The sequence below is a fragment of the Agelaius tricolor genome, unplaced genomic scaffold (genome assembly GCF_023055355.1).
Source record: "Agelaius tricolor isolate 1412-34295 unplaced genomic scaffold, bAgeTri1.0.p SCAF_3, whole genome shotgun sequence".
NCBI classification, from domain to species: domain Eukaryota; kingdom Metazoa; phylum Chordata; class Aves; order Passeriformes; family Icteridae; genus Agelaius; species Agelaius tricolor.
This window is the reverse complement of record NW_027269263.1, coordinates 57,547,510-57,569,476: the sequence shown is the minus strand read 5'-3', so window position 1 is coordinate 57,569,476 and position 21,967 is coordinate 57,547,510. Positions and strand designations below refer to the sequence as shown.

Below are 21,967 nucleotides of genomic sequence, written 5' to 3'. Positions count from 1 at the left end.
GGAAACCCTCCTGTTTGACAGAAATTGAGTTCTACCTGTTTCTTGGTGCTCAGGCTACTTTTTGGTTTTTATCCTCAGGAATACAATAGAAAGCCCTGCATCCCTGCTGGTCAGTACTGAGGGTCTCATCCCTACAGACATCCATGTTTTGTACACTAACATTCCCAGGCATGTGTCCTGAAGTGACTCAGTGGTGACACTGAGCAATGAGGTACTCTTGTGACTCACAGAGGCAGGTGTTCCCTGACCTTTCCCATGAGAGACCTTCCCATGGAATAATGCTTCCCAGAATATGCTACAGGTTCCTCCAGGCTCAGCCTGAATACTCACTGAACGAGTGAAGGGGGCTGTTTTTTCATGTTTGGACTTGCAAAACTGACAGTGGTGGGGCTGTGTGCTCTGATGTGCACCTGGCTGGCTGTCAGTGAGCTGTTGGCACTGACACAGCTACCCAAGTGCAAATGTTAACCATCCACTGCAGGTGATGAGTGATTAAGGAAATAAGTGGTCCCAGGCTCTCAAAGTTATGAACAGTCACCAAAATATAGAGTAAATGTTTAGATGTTGCCAGGATGAGGTTTTTCACTGGAAGTTAACAAGTCATATTTAACTAGGAAAGAGAAAAGAGACAGATATTCTCAGGTGGCAGTGGAACATTACCAGAACACTTATATACTTCTTTTCCTAGTAAAAAAAGCACCACACAACTCACTCCTGTACACTTTATCTAAAAGCAGCTAAAGTAAAAACCTTAGATGAGTGTAATGAACAATTTCCTCAGCAAACCATGATTCTGAACATAGCTAGGTACTGAAAGTTACATTTTGCTAGCAAATAGCTAAAACTCAAGCCCAAAAATATACAGAATGGAAGAATGTAAAAGCAGGGCCAGCACAAACAGCAGGATGCAGCTATGCTTCCAGTGATCTTTTCTATCTGGGGCCAAATTTCTCAACACTAACTCAGGGGAAAATGCCTTGTTGGAGGCAGTGGTATCTTAATGAGATTAGGGGCAGCTCACCAAAGAAAATTTTGCAGGACTGAATAGTTAATTTAGAGAAGGACTATTGCAGCAAAACCACAGTCCAAAAGCCATTAAGAAGTTTCATGTTAAATGTAAACACTAGCCTCACTTTTAAATGCAATATGAATTGGAAGTGATCAGATGCAAGCCAATCCAAAAGCCTCAAAGTGCATTTAGAGATAACCTTGCTATTCTGTGTCTGCTTAAGTAACATGACTACAGGCATCTTTATTTTTTTACTAATTTGTAGTGTTTTCCTTGGAAAAGACCATTTGAGTCATAAGATATTATAAGTCTTAAAATTTTAAAAAATCCTTTTTCCCTTTCTTAGAGTGGGTTTGATACAGGGGACAGGAAAAAACTGTACAAGAAAGGCTTTTCTACGTTGAACTGTAATCAGTTAGGAGGAACTGTTGAAGGAGGGAACACATCTAGATAAAGCAACTGGTCTGAAAAAGTGGACATCAGCTTCTTTTTTTGAAATCTCAGAGAAGGTAGGTGAGGTATGTACAGCACTAAAAAAGGGCAAATACAAGACCTACTTTAAAAAATGAAGGGCGTGCAGATGGAGCTTTGGAACCATGATAACTTCTCTTTCTGAAGAATAAATCTGGAACACATAATTAAGTTTTCTTTGTAGGCATCAAGAAGATAAAAATGACAGGGATAACAGCCACCACAGATGTGTTGAGTCATTCCAGATCAATGTCTACTATGATAATTCCACAGGTCTATGGATGACAAATAGTAGGTGTAAAACATTTTGATCTTTATATAGCTTCAACATTTCATATGATATTCTCATAAACAAGCAACATAAATGGGTTCTTGATTAAAATATACAGTAAATACCCCATGAGTAGAATGAGGTTAAGCTCAGAGAGACTGCAAGTATATTTTGGAACAGATTAAAATGCAAAATTACCTTTCTCTGATAAAAAGGTCTGAACCAAAAAGGTGACAGTAAATAAAAAAAATGTAAGTAGTTACATGTAGGCAGGAAAAATTGCCTGTACAAGCACAGAATCAAATCAACTGGTTGGATGCCCTTTCTTTAAAAATGGTCTGGTTGTTACACACATGAACATGAAGATGAATCACCATGCCATGTGCCAAGAAAGGTGCCACCATAGCTGGATGCATAAGCAGGAAGGTAACCTGCAAGATGCCTGAATGAATCCTCTCACTATCAACCAGAGGTACCAGGCACTGCCCCTCAAGAAAAATAAAGACTGTATTGCCAAAAATAGAAGAAGAAGAATGATCTAAGAAAAACCTCTTAGAGCTGATTGAAAGAAACAAGGTTGTGTAGCCTAGCAAAAGGATGGGAGAGGAACATGATTAACATCCTTCCAGTAACATGAAATGTTACAGAAAGGAAAAGAATGGTTCATTTGTAATGTCCCTGGAGGACAGAATACAAACCAATATTCTTACACCACAGCAAGAAAGATCCAGGCTAAAGCTCAAGAAAATTTTTCCACTGTTAAGGAAAGACAGGGATAGCTTGCTTGGGAGAACTTGTTTCTCAGTGGTGGCTTGAAACCACAGCTTAGCCCTCTCAGGCAATCCAATGCTGCTGTGGGAGCAGATTGCTTAGATAAATTCTTTATCTCTCAACTAGTCCCATTATTCTATGATGTGCTGATATGGTCTGAAGATTTTCATGTATTAAAACCTGGAGAAATGTTGTTGCCAAATGCCTCAAATAAACTGACAATCCTTGTATATTGCCCGAGCTCCAAGGCATGAAAGTCCCATCTACAGCACCATGACAGCTCAGCAGGTCTGCATGTTGGACTAGTTAATGATTAATGCTAAGTATTTCTCATTGATGCATGAAGGTAGATTAGTTTTTATGGGTCACTTCAGTCAGCAGGAGCAGTCCCTTGATGTGCAGTCCCAATTAAAAGCTACATAGTTTTATGCCCAGAGAAAACCACCTTACAGTCTCACCAGGTACTTTTTGTATAAAGAAGTGCCTGTAAATATTTCTGTTTTTAAATCTTTACCTTGATGTTAACAAGCCTACCTAGTCCATGTTACTTGCACTTGCTTAGAAGAGGTCTTGCTTCAGATGATGGTATTTTTTTAGCTTAACTATTCACCAATGTTTTGTGGAAATAGGAAGCTTCTGATGAAAAGCATGCAAGTGGAACATGCATCAATTTGATGATTAAGCAGCTCATGTGGAATGTAGGAGACCCAGGTAAAGTGTTTGTTCTTGCTGAACTGGCACACAGCCCTGATCTGGGCTTTTCCCCTTCCCAATGGGCACTACAGCTGCTGAGATTATGGGTCAGTTTTCGCAGTCTGTAAGTATTTTTGATTTAATTTTTTTCATAGATAATAATGAAAATACCTAGTCCATGTTACTAGCACTTGCTCCAAAGAGGTCTGGTATTGCTGAAGACAGGAGGAGGCAGGAAGGTAGGAAAAGGGGAGAAGAGGCACAGGTACAGGATTCAGCCTGCCCAACCCAGACAGTCTGTGACCATGGTAACTGAACAGCAGCTGAGTCAGATTTCAACATGGGGTCAAATCTGTAATCAGTGCAAGAACCAGCAGTGTGAATTTGGCAATCAACACCAAAATTCAGATTTGGGCTCACGGATTTTGTTTACATCATGCAGATAAAGCCAAACAATTTGAAACTGCTTCTCATTGGACTTAATTGCTATTGGCAGTGTGAGTAAGAGCATTAATGCTGAATGGTGGAGCATAAGGAGATGAACGAGTTAACAGCCAGTTTGAGCCATGTAATATTCAGTAATTACAGTATCTAGTTAAATTTTAAAGGTTGATAACTGATTATTTGCCATTCTTCACTGGAAAACTCCTCACTTGGGAACATTTATTAAGACTACTGCATGCATAATATCACAACACTCTGTATTTTCCTACTTTTTGATTTTATGTCAACATTGCAAAAATGCTGACATTTTAAAACAGCTCCAACAATAGCCTCCCTTTAACAGTGATTTTAGGTTCACATGAACTATCATCATAAAGAAGAAAATTGCAGGAATGCAGAACAGAAAAGGCAAAGTTTCATGATTGATTCTGTCAGTTCACAAAAATCATTGGCATTTTGCTACTACTGTATTTGACTCAGTGACTCTCAGTCTCATTTTAAATCTTACCTGAAAACTTTGGAGTCTTTCTAGATTTTTTCATTTTGCCGCCTTCTTCTTTTTTTTTTTTTTAATACTGCCTCGATTCATCATTTAAATCTGTGATGGCCCTGCAAAGGTCTTTGGGGTATGATTTGCATGAGGTATTAAAACATGTACTATGTTTTGTTCTTGTAGCAGAGCATACAATTTCTTCAAAAGGCCAGAAGTAAGAGAATAGTGCAAGCACCATTAAACAGTGAGCCACAGCTCCCACTGATGCAAGTTTGAAAGGCAATGGAACAGCCAATTTATGATTTTGTGCAGGCATTAACAGAGTATGTATGGGAAAAATTACCATCTGGAGATAAGGTCAAAAGTAAATGAGCCATTTCAGAAAGCCAGGAAAGAATGTCCCAAGCACTGCAGTTTGTTAGCTGCTTAATGCTATTTTGTAACTAGGACTAAAACTTACACTGTTTTTGTGCAAAAGAAAATATATGTGGATTATATCATTGTAGGCAGCAGAGTTTCCAGAGTAGGCTCAGGGTCAAGTGTGAATTGAGTTATTATTTTAGAATTTGATGGTCTAAGTGTATCTCCCACCCCTCCACCTACTCCATCAATACAGTTTTAACAAATTTTATCTACAGTCTCATTTTTCCCCCATGACTCCTATTCTCCAGCTTAGTCATACTGACATTTCAGGCTGTGGGGTGGGTTAGCTGGAATTCCATACCCAGGAAACATTTGGCATGTGTGAAACAAAGACCATGAGCCTGTTACACATGAGCATAAAAACTCACATATGTGAAGTTAAAAACATCTAAAACATGTCAAAACACCAGTGCTTTGCTAGACAGGTGTATTACTAAACTTGCTGTTTTAATTAACCTTGTACATCCAGATATTTTTTTTCTATGAAATCACCTTAAATTTTAAAATACAGAGCAATAGTCAAAAAGGTTTCCTTTAACACCAACCTGTATCCGAAGTTTCACCAGTTGTGCATCCAGGGCATTCTTCACTGAGAGCTCTTTAAAACACAATTTAACCTCTCTTTTTTTCTCAACTAACTTCAGCTTCAGAAAACTGATCTTTTCATCCATAACTTGCATTTTAGTTTCTCCATTCCTACGCAACACCTCTTGCCTGTTTATTTTTTCATACAAAATGCCCAGTTCTTCTTCTCGTTCTCTGAGCAAAAGACCACTGAAATAGAGCCAAAATTTAAAGATAATTTTTTAGAAAAATTAGTCATATTCAGTATATTCCATTCAAGAACATTAAAAAGTTATCTTAAAGGATAGTAATAATCTGTGACAATGTATGAAGCTTTCTCAATTATCATTTTAATCTAATGACAGCATTTTAAATAAGTAACAAAATAATTGCAATGTGAAAATCAGAAAACAAACACTTGGAAAGGTGACTCTTGTCTCTCACATAATTTTTAAGGTCTTCTGGCCTTTCACAGCATTTAAAACTGGATTAAGATCACAGAGATCTAGATAATCTGCATTTTTGCAGACGCCATAACTGTGCACAATGCACAAACTGAGCAGGTGGCTACAAGTTCTCAAGGCATTCAGTAGCCAAGGCATTTTTTGAATATAAGTTCTGAAGCATGGCCATGATCACCACTGGAGAAAAATCTACATAACGCACAGCAGCACTAGCAGTGCAGTGAGGGGGACTGCTCAGCACAACACTGCAGTGCCACAGACCTTTAGCAATCCTAATGAGGAGTGCTCATAAGCTAAAAAGTGTTGTTGCTTCATGAATGTCAAAATTAATCTTAGATCAAATTTACAACCGTACCTCTCATCTCGTTGCTCAATAACCCTTTCATAATTTCTGCGTAGCTGTGAAATTTCCTTTTCCATGTGTGTGGCTGCAGCACTAAGTCTGTCAACATGCAAATACTTTTCCTTTTCTTTATTCTCTAGCATCTCTTGTTCAACTTTCACATAATCATTTTTGATGAACTCTTTCATTCTCTCATTCTTTTTAATCTTCAAATAGTTCTCCTGCAATTTTCTTTAATGTAACAGAAATGTGGGAATATTTTTAGTTCTTTCAATTTGAAACCAATTTCAGCAATTAAAAGCAGAGCTTAAATGTATTTCTCAAGCCCACAAGGGCTCCTCTATGTCTCTGCTTCACAGAAGCTTTATGAGAAGAAGAAAGACATTCTGAGAGCAGGTTTTTTTGCAAGCTCTTTCCAGTTTGAAAAGAACTGGATTCTGGCACAAGAAAAATGCTATGCAGGGAGCATTGCACTTAGGAATGCTTTTACATTTGCACTTACAGCTTTTTTATTCTCTACTAGGTAGCCCAAGTAGCCATAAATAATAAAGTTTAAGAGCATATACAAAAACTGTAATGAAAAGTCTTAATGTGTCAAAATCCTGCCATTCTATTTAAAAAACAATATTTAAATTATTTTGTGGTTGCAACTCAAAGTTCTTCAAAGCTATTGTTTATAAAACAGTGTGTCACAATATTAACACAAGAAAAAAAAATATTAGATTGCCCATTATTATTTCATCTGCCCATTTGACAGATGAAAAAAGAAACTAAAACATAGTGGGAGGTTAGTGACCAGATCACATAAAAATAAAGAACAGATATTATTTCCAGCATCCTTTTTGATCACTGGATGATGGCCCCTCATTTAAAAAACAGATTCTTGTTACCAAATGGAGTATTTACTATCTCACAGCACTATTTAGAGTTATTGCATTTGATCTGTGGTATCACTTCTGGATCAAGACACAAATTTATCTACACCAAGGTGATAGATATTCATGTCAACATGCAAAAGAGGTAGTGAAAGGAGAAGCAAAGTCTCCTGTTAAAGTACAGACCTGCAGATGAAATATCCTTCCCTCATGGGCTCCAGCATTAAATTGCTGATTTTCTCTATACAGGGCAGGGAGCTGCTTTCTTTCATTTCCCCCACATGTATAACACTTTGAGTACCACAGGGTATTACTGAATTTAATTAAACATCTGTAAGTCAAGTTTCAGACTGAAAGTATAACAGAATTGCAGAAATGCAATGTGTTTTAAATATTTTCTGAAAATTTCTTCCCTTACTTGGACTGATCCTTTGTCCTACAAATAGCATAGGTTGCAGTGAAGTCAGTGGTACTGATACTAAAGTCTATTACTGGGATTTAAAATATTTTTCATAGGCAAGAGAGTTACTGAAAATTCAATACCTCTGACTAGTTTTAAATCTAGTTTTGCAGAGCCCAAAATATCTGTTGGATCTGTACCGAGTAGGGACATCAATTATAATATTTATATACTTCTGATATCTATACAAAATTTTTGTCTTATTAGCCTTTTCCCCACCTTCTTTCATCAACTGAGAAGGCCTCGAAATTTTTACAACAAAATGTCAGCTTGTACATCTTGACAAAATTGCTTCAATAACTGAAGTTCTACCTCTTTTTAAGCTATCTCTAGCATGACTTTGAAACCAAACTACTAGGAGATTCACAAAAATATCTAGTGTGTTGTTTTTCTGATTTAACAATTTCTTGGCACCAAATAATGAAGTTTTTGGAAAATTATGTTATTTTTAACTGAAAATTATGTTATTTGTAACTCAGATTTGGTTTTCCTGTTTTGCTTACCAAGTTGGCTATTCACTGTCTCCCTACTTGCCCAAGGACAGAATTCCAAGACATTGTAATTCTGTCTATATTGCAGAATTTCATCACTAGGATGACAAAAATATGGCAAAAAGATATCCTCACTAAATAATGGTCTAGGAAAAAAGAGAGTCACAAGTATCAGCTGTTCTGCCTCATTATCTTTGCTGTGAATGTAACCTTTCATTTTGTCTAAGTTTGTTTGGAAATTGAAACCACACTTTATCTGAAATAAATGTTATGTAATAAACTTCAGTGTGAGTTTGAACCAAAATCCCCAATTTGATCTGATTTCATAATTAGACAGCCATATTCCTAGCTAGTGACTCATTTAATAGTCCCATGCACCCCTTCATCAGGGAATCATCTGTGTCAGACCTCCTTTTCTCTAAGGACAGCAGATATGAGTGCAAGGGTGATGCTTGCATTGAACAAAACAGCATGATAATGCAAAACCTGAGATCCAAACACTCTGATATAAAGGATGAGAAATGAGAGAGTAGCCAGACAAACTTCCAAACTACTTTCTGACAAGCACTGATGCCCAAGCTAGTTGCAGAGTGTTAGTGGGATAAGAAATTGGAACAGATTACGGAGGGGTGTTTCTAAATGCCTTTGTTTTAATCAGATTTAAAAAGTCAGGATAATAACTATCAAGGATGATATGGGCACAATTGAAGATGGAATAGATTCCCTCCTAAGATTTTTTCCAGTCTTAAATTTCTATAATTGTGAACTACAGCATACTTTAAACTCACCTTTCTCTGGTCATAACAGCATGTCTTAAATTTTCTATATTGTTTTCTAGCAATTTTACCCGGTGTTCACCTTCTTTTGCTTTCCACTGAGCAATACGCATCAAATCTATAGATTTGTCCTTTTCAATTTGCATAAGATCACACATCTTAGTAAATCCTTGGAGTCTGAAGAAATGAGATATGTGAAAGAAATAATTATTAGCATTTTATGCCTGCATTACTTGGATAAAATTTGCTTTAGAAGACTTTTTTGAAATAATGTATTGTTATTATTTTCTTACTCTTTTTCATTTTCTTTTTTCATCTTTTTGCAGATGATTAGTTCACTATCCATTCTTTTTAGTTCTTTAACAAGATTTTGGAGTTGAATCTGAAATTCAAATAAAATTTAGTAAGCACTTTAGATATACTAAAGAAATGTCTTCAGTGAAATTACGCAGAACAACTCTTAGATGAGAAAAAGACAGTGAGAGGACATTATTATAAGAACTTTTTCTTATTATAATGGAACATTTTTATTACAGCAACATAAAAAAGCACAGTTTTTCCATTTATATTAAGCTTACAATTACTATTTGTAATTGTAATTATTATTGCATAATTTGATGCTGCATCTTAAATGCTTGATTCACTCTATCTGGAGTTCCACTCTTTCTACTGATCAGCCTGTCAAGTCCATCATTATATAATTATATAGCATATGAAACATTGAAATTGTATCTTTACAAATAAAATTTCTTTCTTACTCAATTCTGACTTTTAAGCAGTCATTGATGTTTGAGCAGAATTGCATTCTGTTAAGTTTCTGGATCTTTTGATTCCAGCTGTGTTCAGTCCTCAATAGCCTGGACCATCAATCTTAAATTGAGAGGCCTTTTCTCCCCTCCCACTGGTATTGAGAGGGTTTTTTTGAGAGTTTTGTATTGAGAGTATTGAGAGTTTCCAGTGTTCTGGTGGAACTCCCCTCACTAGTAATTTAATTTCTCCCTATACCAGCTGGTATTTTGAACAATCTTCCAAATATATAATTTTTTACCTTGGCTTTCTGAACATCCCTGCATTTCAGTTGCTTCTCATCAGCTCTGAGCAAAGTCAGATGTGTAAGTGTGGATAACTCATTCCTGCATTTTTCCTGCTCTTTGAAAAGCAAGTGTTCTGCAGCAATGCATTCTTCTAACACGCGGGCATCTATTTCTGATATCATTTCCTAGAGAAGATTAAATTTAAATCCCAATGCAACAATGTATCAGTGTTGGCAAACCCAAAGCTGGAAATACTTTGGGTTTCTCTGCAATGTAAACAAATATACAGACTCCATAGATTTAAAACCTATAATAATTATTGCTTTAAAGCACCATCCACAATCCCTATAATAACATTTCAGAATATATTATCACCTAGGAGCATTTCTGTTCCTCAGTCTGACATCTCTGAGCTATTGTCCATTGGACAGAATGGATATTTACAGCTGTATAATCTGTAAGTAAGTTCAGTGCCATGGGCTCAGGAGGAGGTGATGGAAGCTCCCCAGGCTCCCCTGACTGCATGCCTGCCTGTGGCACACAAGGTACATATCCCAGAGAACGTCAGGTAAGTACTGGAAGGCACATGTATCCAAATAAAAGCAGATCCCCATTTGATAATGTTAATAATTCAAACCAAACACATAAAGAAAATGGATGTAAGGGTAAGAAGACAGGAGGTTTGACCTTGGAGGTACCAAGGAGGTATGTCTGAAATAGATGGCTTCTTATAAGGTCATTTATGTAGTGGCAAGTACTGATGCTCTTGTAACCCAGGTATCTGCATTGCCACACTCTGTATGGCTGTGCTGCATACAGACAGACATCTACAAATGACAGAACTGTGAAGATGAAAAATCTTAATGTACAAATGCTGAATTTTTATTGTTGCAACAAGACACGGTTTCATATCCAAAGGAAATGTGTAACAATATATTTCTAACTGCAGTGTCATCAACAACATTTAGAAAGAAGATTTGCTTTCTGCCTTCTATTAAATGGCCAGTAACACAAAAAATGTTTTTAAAAATGAAAGACAAATGGTCTTTAAAACTGAAGAAATACCATTGCATTTTCTCACCAGAAAGCTACAGATAGAAACTCCATTATTTTTTCTTCAAACAGTCCCTTTATTCTCATGATAGAAAACCAACTGTCAAAATGAAAAAATATGAGAAAGTAGAATTCAGCACCTGTTCAGCTAAATCTCTCTTGATCGTTTCAATCTCGTCCTGCAGTTCTTGTCGTCTTTCTAATAATGCTGCATTGTTCTTTGAGTTGATTTCTGCCTACAAAAATAAACCAAGCACATTATGATGCAAACAAAAAATGATGAAAATTTAAACTGCTGATACTGTGTTAGAAGTAGCGACACAAATTAAGAAATTAAATTTATCCCTTCTTATAATTGCTAGTACAAGAATACTTAATTGAGTAGAGTTCCTCAGCAACTTACTGAAGTTTCTCAAATTTTTCATTCAAGAACTATGAACACTAAACTTCATGTATATTTAGAAGGTTTATGTTTTTCAGCAACTAAATTGTCATTAAAAAAATAAACACAGAGACAACTATAAAAATATAACCTAAGTTAACAGAGGATTTTCAGAGTGAAATTCTGAGCTTACTAAAGGGAATAAAGAGTTCACATCTACATAAAATGGATATCACATTTTTTCTTTTTATCACTACATTAGGATTTTCATTAGACCCTAGAAAGTCAAATCTAATAACACAAACATTGATGTATTATTTTTTTATGTATGTTATGGTAAAATTCTATTCTAATCTATTCAGTCAGTTTTTAACACTATTCTAACAGAATTCTATTCTCTTCTAATCCATTCAATCAGATTTTAACACTAAGTATGGGAAGGAATACATTAAAAACACTACCTCTGATTAAAATATATCTGATCAATCTCACTACAACTACTTACATGAATAACTTTCAAGACAAAAAGCTGTACTAGCCTCACTGTAATTAGCTTCACTTAAAAATTCTTTATGGTTATAAGAAAGCAAGAAAAAAATGCATCAGTCTAACTATGATGGAATATATTGCCTCTGTGTAATTGATGGGGACAAACAATTTAGCAGGAACTGCTCACATAGGAAAAGGGATATTAATTTTTAAATAAAAGAGAGATTATTAGATATAAGGATGAATTTTGTTCAACAAGGGTGGTGGAACACTGGCCCAGGTTTCCCAGAGAGGTGCTTGATGCCCTATCTCTGGAAACATTCAACGCCAGGCTGGACTGAGGTCTGACTAATCTGATCTAGATGAAGGTGTCTCTGCCTACTGCAGGGGTTTGGACCAAATAACCTTTAAAGATCCATTCCAACCCAAATGATTTTAATTTCAAATCTGTAATTCATATGGATGGGAAAAAATTACATTGAACAACACACCTGGAAGATATTCAAAGATAATACTCATAACCCTGTGATATCTTGGTCAGATCTCAAGCAGATGTTAGAGTTCACTATAAATCAATACTGATAGGTAGATGTTTTGCACTTGTTATTTTCACTTCTGTGATAGTACTGTAAAATTAAATTCTGTTCATTTCCATTATGGCAAAGGGAAACAAGAGACACAGTACAGGTCAAAGTGAGGAGTTACTTTAGTTTCAGCTCTGAGATTTGATTTGACTTAGATTTACTAAAATGTTAGTAAAGCCTGTCCTAAGAAAGTGACTTTTGGTCTTGTGTAGGGATCAAAAATAACTTTCCTGTGAAGCATATATTAATTACCACTTCTGCTGTGTAAAAATAAAAAGCTCATATAAACATCTTTAATCTGTTAAGGTTCACATAGGACAGGGCTAAACTTAGGCACTTTAGGCTGTGTCTGTGCTGGCCTGAGCAAAGAGAAGGCCCAGATGGAGAGGAGCAGCAGCTCTGCCCCGGGCTGGAGGCAGCAGGACCAGCAGTTCTCTTTCACACACAATTCTGGTGTTTAGCAATAGCTGACCTTTCACAACGTACTAACGAGAAAAACACATTTGAAGGAAGTGTTCCTGTAATTTCCTTATTCTACAAACCAGTCATTCTGCACTTAGCATATGATTCAAAAGAAGAAATTTGGGGAACCACACTGATGTACTGTTGCTTCTGCAATCACATATTTATACAAACAATTCATCCTTGTGATTTTTTTTTTCATTGAATAACAATGAATAAATGTAAATCTGGGGATTTAAGTAGTTAAAGAAATTTTACTACTTAAAATGCTGTTTTTTAATTTTTGCTTGGTGTGCTCCCAAGTCTTACAAATTAAAATTGTCCCAATATAGCAAAAGGCAAGCAGAATCAAGTTGGCCACTTAACTCTTCCTTCCTGCAGTACTGTATTTCAATGCAGAGAAGCAGTGATTTCAAATTTGCTCTTCTAACAGAGCAATCAAAAGGAATCAAAGAAAATATGGAGCATGGGAGGATGGGCTAAAACAACTCTGTTGCTGTGGCTATTTGCATTAGAGTAGTGTCCTGCAGCTGCTGGTGTAAAATACTGATCAGAATTCCATTTCTGTCTCTCATGGCATTCCTTTTCCTTTACTCCTCATGATGATGCTTTTTGTAACACACATACAAGGTCTTGCCCTTCCACAGGTTAAAGGAACTGGGCTAGGATGGGTTTGGATCTCACCCCAGACTGTGAACTCTAACCACAGCTGCTGATGAGTTATGGCACTTGATTTTGGCATTACATGTTTTTAAACAATTGTTCAAACAAATGTTCCATCCAGGAACAGTTCCTCAATGGGAACACATGCAAAAATACCAACTCCCAGATTCTCTTTGCTGATACTGAACAGAAACTCTTTAAGCATTAAGATCAAAGTCTGGAATATGAGTCAGCCCTTTAATCATTATTCAAGGAAATTCAATGCAAAACTTGTGTAGCTCCAGAGCTTTCCTCCCTTCTCCCAGGTGAGCTTATATTACAAGGTAATACACAAGTAAATTCAGGAGGAATTTCAAGGGAGACAAAAAAATATTGTTCAACAATATTAAATATTATCAAGTAATAGTTGGAGTTGCTTAAATAGCAAAGCTAAGTATATATGAGATTTGATATGTATAGCTATTTTTAAAAACTTTACAGTTATGTAAGACTCTTTTCTGCCCTGAATTGCTTAGAAGGACCAAGAAAAATTTGAAGGACAGTGTCAAGGTAGGAAACATCAATGCTGTGAAAAAACATTCACCTGACTAAACAAGATTAATTTTTTATGACTCAGAATTTAGACTGAGCAAGGAGCAAGTATAGGAGAAAATATATATAGGAGAGAGAGAATGGAAGAACCAGTGATAAGAGAAAGAAAATATCAAAAAAGTGAATTTTTAAGAAATAATTGGAAGCGGAAAAGAAAGAAAATGCTTTGAATACACAAGCAGAATAGCACTTCCCTTTATCATTGTCAAAAGACTGAGTTAAACAGAAAAGAGTAATGCATTATTGAAAGAGGAATGGGTGAAATACTAAAGCAAGGAGGAAATGAGGAAGATGAAATAATGGTCTTCCCCCCTTTCTCTTGTAGGACTGTCAAGAGATTTCATAGAAATATTTCTTACAAGAAAATTTACAATCATTATGATAAATACATTCATACAAACCTCTGATTTGAGTCTTTTATGTGTTGCCTTATCTGCTTCCAAGGAATCCCAAATGCTTTTCAGTTGTAACTCTAGCTTTTTTAAACTTTTCAGTTCTTTATCTTTCTTTGTTTGATGGTGACTGAGAATATCTTGTTGATTTTTGTTCTCTGAGACACATTTATCTAAATTATTTTCCAGAATTTGTCTATACAGATAGACACAGAATTTTAGAAACAGGTAACTTAATCAAGACATGTGTGTAAACAGGCACAACTATTTTAATGGTTTTGAGTACCTCATTACTATGGCTCAGCAAGACAAACTTGTAAAACTACGTACAAAAATTACCTAAAAAGGTAGCATTTTTATAACTATAATCAATTATGTCAGTGAGGTCCCACAGTCTGTTCTAAATATGCTAAAAATATCAGTGAATCTAACACATGTAGGAAGAAGAAAACTTTTTTTTGTTTAAGTGAACATTTCAAAATAAGATGCCATGGGCCTTCAATACAAAGCTTGAAAAGCAAAAGCATTGTTGCTGAGCACATGGCCAGAATTACAACTATACATCTCCCTCTGCAAAGGAGGAATCATTGGAAGCTTGCCTTCAACCTAACAGTTTATCTACTTTACCAAGTAAATATAAAATTGTAACTGAAGGGAAGACGATTGACCAATCCCCACTGAAATTTAGGACTACATGAGCGAAGACATCTATGAGCCTCATTTGAAAATGAAAATACTGAAATACTTCATTCTTCTTCAAATTACTTTCAGTGGGTTACACAGGAAAGAAAATGCGTGCACTAAAGAAAGAATCTCTCTAAAATATTTCACTTTTAAGAACAAAATCTCATAGGATTTTATCAAATGCTTATGCTTTTTGATGGTCTTCTTCAAGTCAGATCCTAAATTCCATATTCCAAATTTTTATATAAATATTTCGGAAGTGAAAACCAAGCCTAAACATTTATAATTTGCACAGATTGTAGCATAAAACTTGAAAATAGAAGCAACAACAGAAAAAAAGACAAACTTTTGAGAATAGAGAATCATTCAGTCTTTCCATATGGCTCATGCCTGTAACTCTAACCTGTCTGACAGGATGGCAAATTCCTTCTCTGCGTTAATTTCTAGTAATTTTGTCAAATTATTGCATTGCCGTTCATTCTTTTGTATCAAAGATTGTCTCTCATCCATTTCCTTCATGACATCTTTTTTTTCTTGCAAAATCTCTTCAGTCCTTTTTTCAGTGGCTTTCAGGGTGCTATTCAATTCTTCTATTTGGTCATTAAGGGCTTCATTCTGCTTCTCTGCATCACTGTGGATATATTTTAACAAAGCAGTAAGGGTTAAATTTTCCACATGCATATTTAAAAGACAAAATGTCAGTTGCCAGTTTTTGTGGACATACAAAATAGTTTCACAATAATATATATCAAATGTTTTAAATCAGACAGTGAGAACCTTCAAATTCCAATATAGTCCAACAATAAAACTGCAGATATAACCCCATGGGGTTATGGGACAGCTTAGCACCATGACAGTATTAAAAGAGTTCAAGGAAATTGATCTCTGCCAACATTGCTACATACATGGGTGTGACATTTCTAAACATTCTTCCCAAGAACTGGGAACTCTGGTTAGTTTATTCTCTGATGTGACACAAATATAAAGACTCATTTAAAAAATTCATTAATAGCAACCTGCACAATGTAGGTTTTAGGAATTGCTTTAGAATTGCTCTAACACTATAGGGCAAACTTCTTAGATTTATGATGGCAGAGTTGCATTAAGCAGAGTAGTGAGGAAAATGTAGAAGAAAACCATCATACAAGTTTTAAACCTGAGAAATTTAACAGTCAGACAGTTGATGTGTTATTACAGACAGGGACTGGAAGCAGGAGACAAACTTCAGTGTAACCCTGTGCATAAACAGGATACAAAACCCTCATTCATCTGGATGGCAATGGGACTGCTGGGATCTGTGGGTGACCTGGCTGAAACTGCACAGTGCTAATTTGATTTTACACTTAGAGAAACAGCACATGCCATGCTTCAGAGGAGAAGAACCCCAACTTCATGAGAGAGAGGAAGAAAAGGCTGGCTGCTGGCTTGCATTTCCCCTGATGAAGCATTAGAGACTGCAGCTCATGTCAGGACCTTACAGCAAAGCAGCTGTGACTCCACAGCTGGCACAGAAGGACTGAGGGAGAATGGGTTTGCAGCTCAGGCCACACTGCCAGCTGTGGAATTGTTAGTTTAAATGCTGATCCTAATTTTAATCAACAACCATCCTCAATCATTTCTATAACCAAGGGATGAGAAGAAGTCATACATATATATATATATATATATTCATGTATATAGAATTATTTATTAAAAACATACATTTTTTTCTGTTTCAACTTCTCAGTTTCTTTTGCAAGTTGCTTTGGAACACCAAGGATCCTAACTAGCTCAGCCTAGTAACAAAACAGAAAGGTTTGATTAATAGCTTCAAAAGCTAATGAGTTTTCATAGTAGTAATATGAATTTAGAACTGCTGTGAAAATCAGTAGGAAACATTTTTTAACTGTTTGAGTTTTTCCCAGAGATTTGTAGCTCCTACTTTTAAAACTAAATATTGATGTTTACAATTTAAGTGTATCTTCAAGGTAAAAATTATGCTTGAATATAATGAATACATCTTATTATGCTATTTATACCATGGAAGGAAGTAGACCCAGATATGTTTTTAACTCTCAGTGTAAATCTGTATTAACTGTAATCTGAGCAACCTAAAACAACACAACATAACTAAGATGTCTTTATAGAAACCACTTTTGAATCAAAATCATGACTCAGTATTTCCTACAGGAGCAGTAAGGATATGGCACAGCAGCATGTTTCATGCCTATTGGGAAATGGTCTAATATTTAATATAATGGCACAGTGAATTTGGAATGACAACACCCAGAAGATTCACTGCTCCTCTGGGCAAAGCACGGACCCATACACACACATGCACACACACTCACAGATACATGGGCACAATTAGTTCTGTGTTACTTTTAAATAAGTATGCATCTCCTGAAGCTTTTTCATTTCTTCCTCATCTGTTAATATCATCTTTTCTTTGGATGAAACAGCTTCTTTTATTGACTCAATTTCTGCTTTCCTCTGGATTACTTCTTTGCTGAGCTCATCACAACTTTCTTTCAACTGTTGAACTTTATCATTTCTCTTTAAAAATGAAGTAAAAGACCAGATTAATTATATTTTACAGGTTTTTGATAACACAGACTCACTAACATTGAATGATGATAACATTTTTATTGACAAGATATGAAATGTATTTTTTTTACCAGATGAGTGTTTCTTCTCTCAATACTAACAGAATTTATTTCCAACAAAGCCACATATATTCCTCAGGACTTATGACTACAAATGCATTTTTCATGTTCACATCCTAGAACCAAAAACCTGCAGCTACCTTTACATGCAGTACCTATTTGCTGAATATAGTAAACATTTCCTTGGGTAAACAAAATTCCAGATCTTTTCTGAATCAGTTATTTACTAGTTATCAAAAATGAATGATCTAATATAGCCTATAGAATCTATTTCTTTTAAAATATATTTTCTATATATTCTATGTAAAATAAACTCTAGAAATGCACACTGAGAAAACATTTTCTGTGATTTTTTTATATGTTAATTGTCAGAACATAAAACACTGCTTTTCTCATGTTTCATACTTACCTTTTCTTTTGACATTCTTTCATATTCATCTTCCAGAAGCTTTTTTTCTTCTCTCAAACTACAGTAAAAATCAAAGCAGAACTAAATATATTAGTAATAGAATAATCATTACTGTAATACAGTAAATAGTAAAAAAGTATGAAAGCCTATTCTGTGTTAGACTAAAACACACAGTGAATTAGCATGAAAGGTGCTCAGATTCAAAGCAAGTTTGCTGACTAGTGACTGGGGTTCCTGAAGGACTGGGTATATCTATATGGAGGTGCACAAATCTTTTTCTACAGTGCACACATCTAAAAATTTGAACCTGATTTTTCTTAGACTGACTGCCTCCTGCAGGGGTGCATTCATGCCTCACTCACCCTTGCCTTTTACCAGTGGCACCCTACACCCACAGTTCCTCTCAACCTCAGAAAACAAAATGTTAACACAGAAATGTGGCAAAAGGAAAGAGGAGATGGGTAATAAATAGCCACAAAGACATCAAGTATCAAAGAAAGTACAGCTGCTAGTGAGAAATCTTCTTCCTATGAATGTTTTCACATACACATTTACTCTTGAGACAAGTGTAACTGAAGCTCCTCAAATCTGGACTGGATCCTGTGAAAAAAAAGTCCTGAAAAGTGGCAGGGGTTATAGGCTAAGCCAAAGGAGTATGGTAGAAAAGTAAATTGAATAGTCACAGTGATCTTAACCTATATCCAAAATTGCAATTTAATTTCAGGCAACAATCGGGACAGGTGCTAAGTGAAGAAGGAAGAAAGGAAAAAACAGGAAAGCTCTTAGATCTTGTGGGTGTTTAGTAACACTGCCCTGAGAAAGGTGAAGGAATGATTATAAAAAGGGAGCTCAGCCAACAAGCTTATTGGATTTACAATAGGGAGCTTCTTGGTAGCAGGTGGTAAATACTGCCAAGTACAAAAAATGATTCCTTCTGAAGGTGCATCCCCAGGGCATGCACAGAACAGTTGTGCTCCTGTGTAGGTAAATGGGCTACAGCAGTCTGTATGCCATCACAGCCAGACAACTTCACTGAGTCCTCTGTCCCAGGTATAGCAAAGGATCAACTTCAGTGCTTAAATTTATAACTCCAGTAGGAGCATGTGCTGGTCAATGTTTGTTGAGACTCATGGCAGTCTGGTAAAATAAATAACTCTTTAAATTAGGGAAGAATTAAGAGGACACAACATAAAACAGTTGTGTCACTTGGAGCTACAACAATGGCAAGGGACTCCTGGGCATCCCCACCCACCCAAAGCAGCTGTTACAGTTACCTCATAATGTGGCTGATACAGAAAAGAGGCAGCTGATTGCTATTTCTTTTTTTTTTTCTTCTGAAACCTTCCAGCAGCAGTGCAAGACTTTGCATGGTGGTGGTGGTTCAGGTTTTAGAAAGTGTGTGGGCATGGGAACAGAGATCAGTCTCCCAGCAGCCAACCTCATGGAGCATCATCCCTAGGACCTTATGCCCAACCCTTCAGCAGGGCTGATTTAAGATTCCCTCCTCCATGCCACCACTCCCACTCTCTCAATAAACTCTTTCTTAAATTTGAGTCTTCCACCAAAAGGAGTGAAGCTTATACCTGGAAGTCTCAGGAAACATAATTCTAGTTAAGGAAAGGAAATAGTGAAAAAAAGAGAACCGGGTTGGTGGTGTTGCAATATAAACAGAACAAAACAACACAACATCTTTCCCATGAATTAGAAGCTCCAGCTCAGATGAAGTGCAAAGAGAAAATAGACAGAGGGTAGATGTTGCTATACAGCATGTATGATATTTGTATGGGCAGACTACAAGTATGCCTCAACAGGGACTGGTAAAGACTAAAAACTAATTTGAATGCCAGCATTTGAACACACAGAGTGAACAAGTTTGCAAAACAAAAGCTTTTAAAGAAAAAGGTTGAATTTAAGTCAATCTTCCTCCAAAACGGATAAAATTAATTTAAAAAATTCCAAAATTCCAAAATCATATTACAAACCCATTTTGGCAGTACTTCTAATTGAACTCCTTGGGACTGGCATAATCACACTAAGGATAATAATGTCCACTTTGCACAAATATCCATAACTTTTGACTGCCACAAAATATTATTAAATAAGTCCTGTGCAAAATGATTAAAGAGGTACTGCAGGGCTCGTGGTTAGTCTGTGCTGTGCCCTCTTTCACACTGGACGATCAAAAGAGCAATACCAAAGATCAGGAGGGAGAGCAAAGCTGACACTGTTTTCTTTTGTCACATTCCTCACTCATGAGGACAGATTCCTGTGGAACCATTCCAGTTTCACAACAAAGACTTTTCCATCCAGCAAAAGTAAAATGATTTGAACACTTGATTTTCTGTGACATAAACAAAGGCAACGGTGAATGACAAGGGCCAAGTTACCTAAACAGCTGGCAGACCAACTACTTCCACACAAAAAACAGTGGAAGTGTGAAAAGAAAAAATGAGTAAAAAGAAATAAGTTAAATCTCTCCCTTTTGAGCAATGAGTTTGATCCAGCTGCCCAAAGCCAGAAGCCAGGCAGCCCTATGCTAGCATCCTTACTTCAGGGCTTCCTTACTGTCAGGGATAAAAACTGGGACCTCCAAAGGGCAGGTCATCTCAGTTTCCAGGTGACTGTTTTAGGGTGACATAAATTACCAGTTGAAGATAATATATATCTCTCTGTGGACTCTAAAGGGGAGGCAGGGTGATTAACACACATTTAGAAATCAAATAAGATTCTTCAAATAATTGAAGTTTTGTCTCTGATTTAACAGATGAACATAGAAGCTCAATGTAAGATAAGCATAGAAACTCTGGTTCTTCCATTTAGCATTTGAATCTTATAATCTTTGTTATATGGATATCAACCTCATGACTGTTTTACTTAGACAGCAATTACAACAAACAAAACAGCTACAATTGGCATTAGGCATTTAAATTTCCCATTATTTTCTAGCCCTTCCCTGGTGGATGTATTTTTCAACATCATGTGTATTTTATTATTACCATTGTTATACCTCTAACAATACACACAATGGAAAGAAGATAAAACACTTAAGTCTAGGCATTAATGTATGCAAATGTTTCTAACATTGCTCTTCTTATTTTCATGAAGCCTGATAACAGTACTGTATGTGAAAAGCTGTCAGAGGTGCAGTTGTAATGAGTTAAAAAGAGGCAGTTGGAAAACTGGGTCATTAATAGAAATACATTCCAGATTTTTCCCTGAGAGACATTTACAGCTGCAAGCTGACACAGAAATAAAAAAATGAAGACTGAGAGATTAAGAAATGTAGGGGTAGTTGTCAACAGAAGTCCATTTCACTTCCTCAGCTCACAAAATAACCACATCACTGTTAGCATTAGAAGTCCCATCATGGAAGAACGTGAACTCCTTCAGCTGCTGTCTCTCAGAGCTGGGATTACCTGGAAATCCCCAGAAGGAGTTTGGCACCTCACAACTCTAATCCAGTGACCACAGGTAGAAGTTATCCCAGCTGACAAGCTGCCAGCATGAGCTTCCTGTAAGGCTATGAGCTGTAATTAATTTGTAGGTACCAGAAAATGCAGTCACAAGACCAGCTGATAGCTTCAGCTGTGGTGTTATTTATTTTACTCGTGGCATGTAATTCTTTACTAGAGAAGCTATGGATAATAGCTTAACTTTTCACTTTCTAATTATTGAGTGACTAATGCAGAAATAATTACAAGTGTTGAAATAGGTTTCCTTATTTGCAATGCTTCTACAAGGACAAAATCAGTTTTGCAATCCTGACTTGCATGCAGTTGCAGAGTGCTTCAGTGAGGAGCTGTTTTGATACCTGAACAAATCACTGTAAGAGCTGGAGATTGGACCTAGGCTTTCAAATAAAACTGTTTTCAAGCATCAGGCACCTTTAATCTAAAACCTCTTGTTATAGATAAATTTAGTACAAATTAATTGCTTACTTTTAAATTAACTGTTTAGATGATATATTTAGATTTACTATTTATTATTTCTCAACAATAAACAACGGTTGATACCATTGTGTAACAAAGAAA

The 21,967-nt window shown here is 36.1% G+C and overlaps 1 protein-coding gene across 2 annotated transcripts in view; it reads right to left on the bottom strand.

Moving 5' to 3' along the window:
* CCDC146 (coiled-coil domain containing 146) overlaps positions 1-21,967 on the bottom strand; it is a 65,642-nt gene that overhangs the window by 5,690 nt on the left and 37,985 nt on the right. Inside the window, exons 5-15 of one of the 2 annotated variants that reach the window (XM_071423979.1) lie at positions 17,937-17,994; positions 17,244-17,417; positions 16,584-16,657; positions 15,286-15,513; positions 14,208-14,394; positions 10,776-10,871; positions 9,597-9,767; positions 8,842-8,930; positions 8,561-8,725; positions 5,959-6,177; positions 5,121-5,349 (exon numbers count right to left, since the gene is read on the bottom strand). In XM_071423979.1, the coding sequence (XP_071280080.1) occupies positions 5,121-5,349; positions 5,959-6,177; positions 8,561-8,725; positions 8,842-8,930; positions 9,597-9,767; positions 10,776-10,871; positions 14,208-14,394; positions 15,286-15,513; positions 16,584-16,657; positions 17,244-17,417; positions 17,937-17,994 (1,690 nt within the window). The remainder of the gene's footprint in view (positions 1-5,120; positions 5,350-5,958; positions 6,178-8,560; positions 8,726-8,841; positions 8,931-9,596; positions 9,768-10,775; positions 10,872-14,207; positions 14,395-15,285; positions 15,514-16,583; positions 16,658-17,243; positions 17,418-17,936; positions 17,995-21,967) is intronic. The other variant, XM_071423980.1, reaches the window with a different exon arrangement.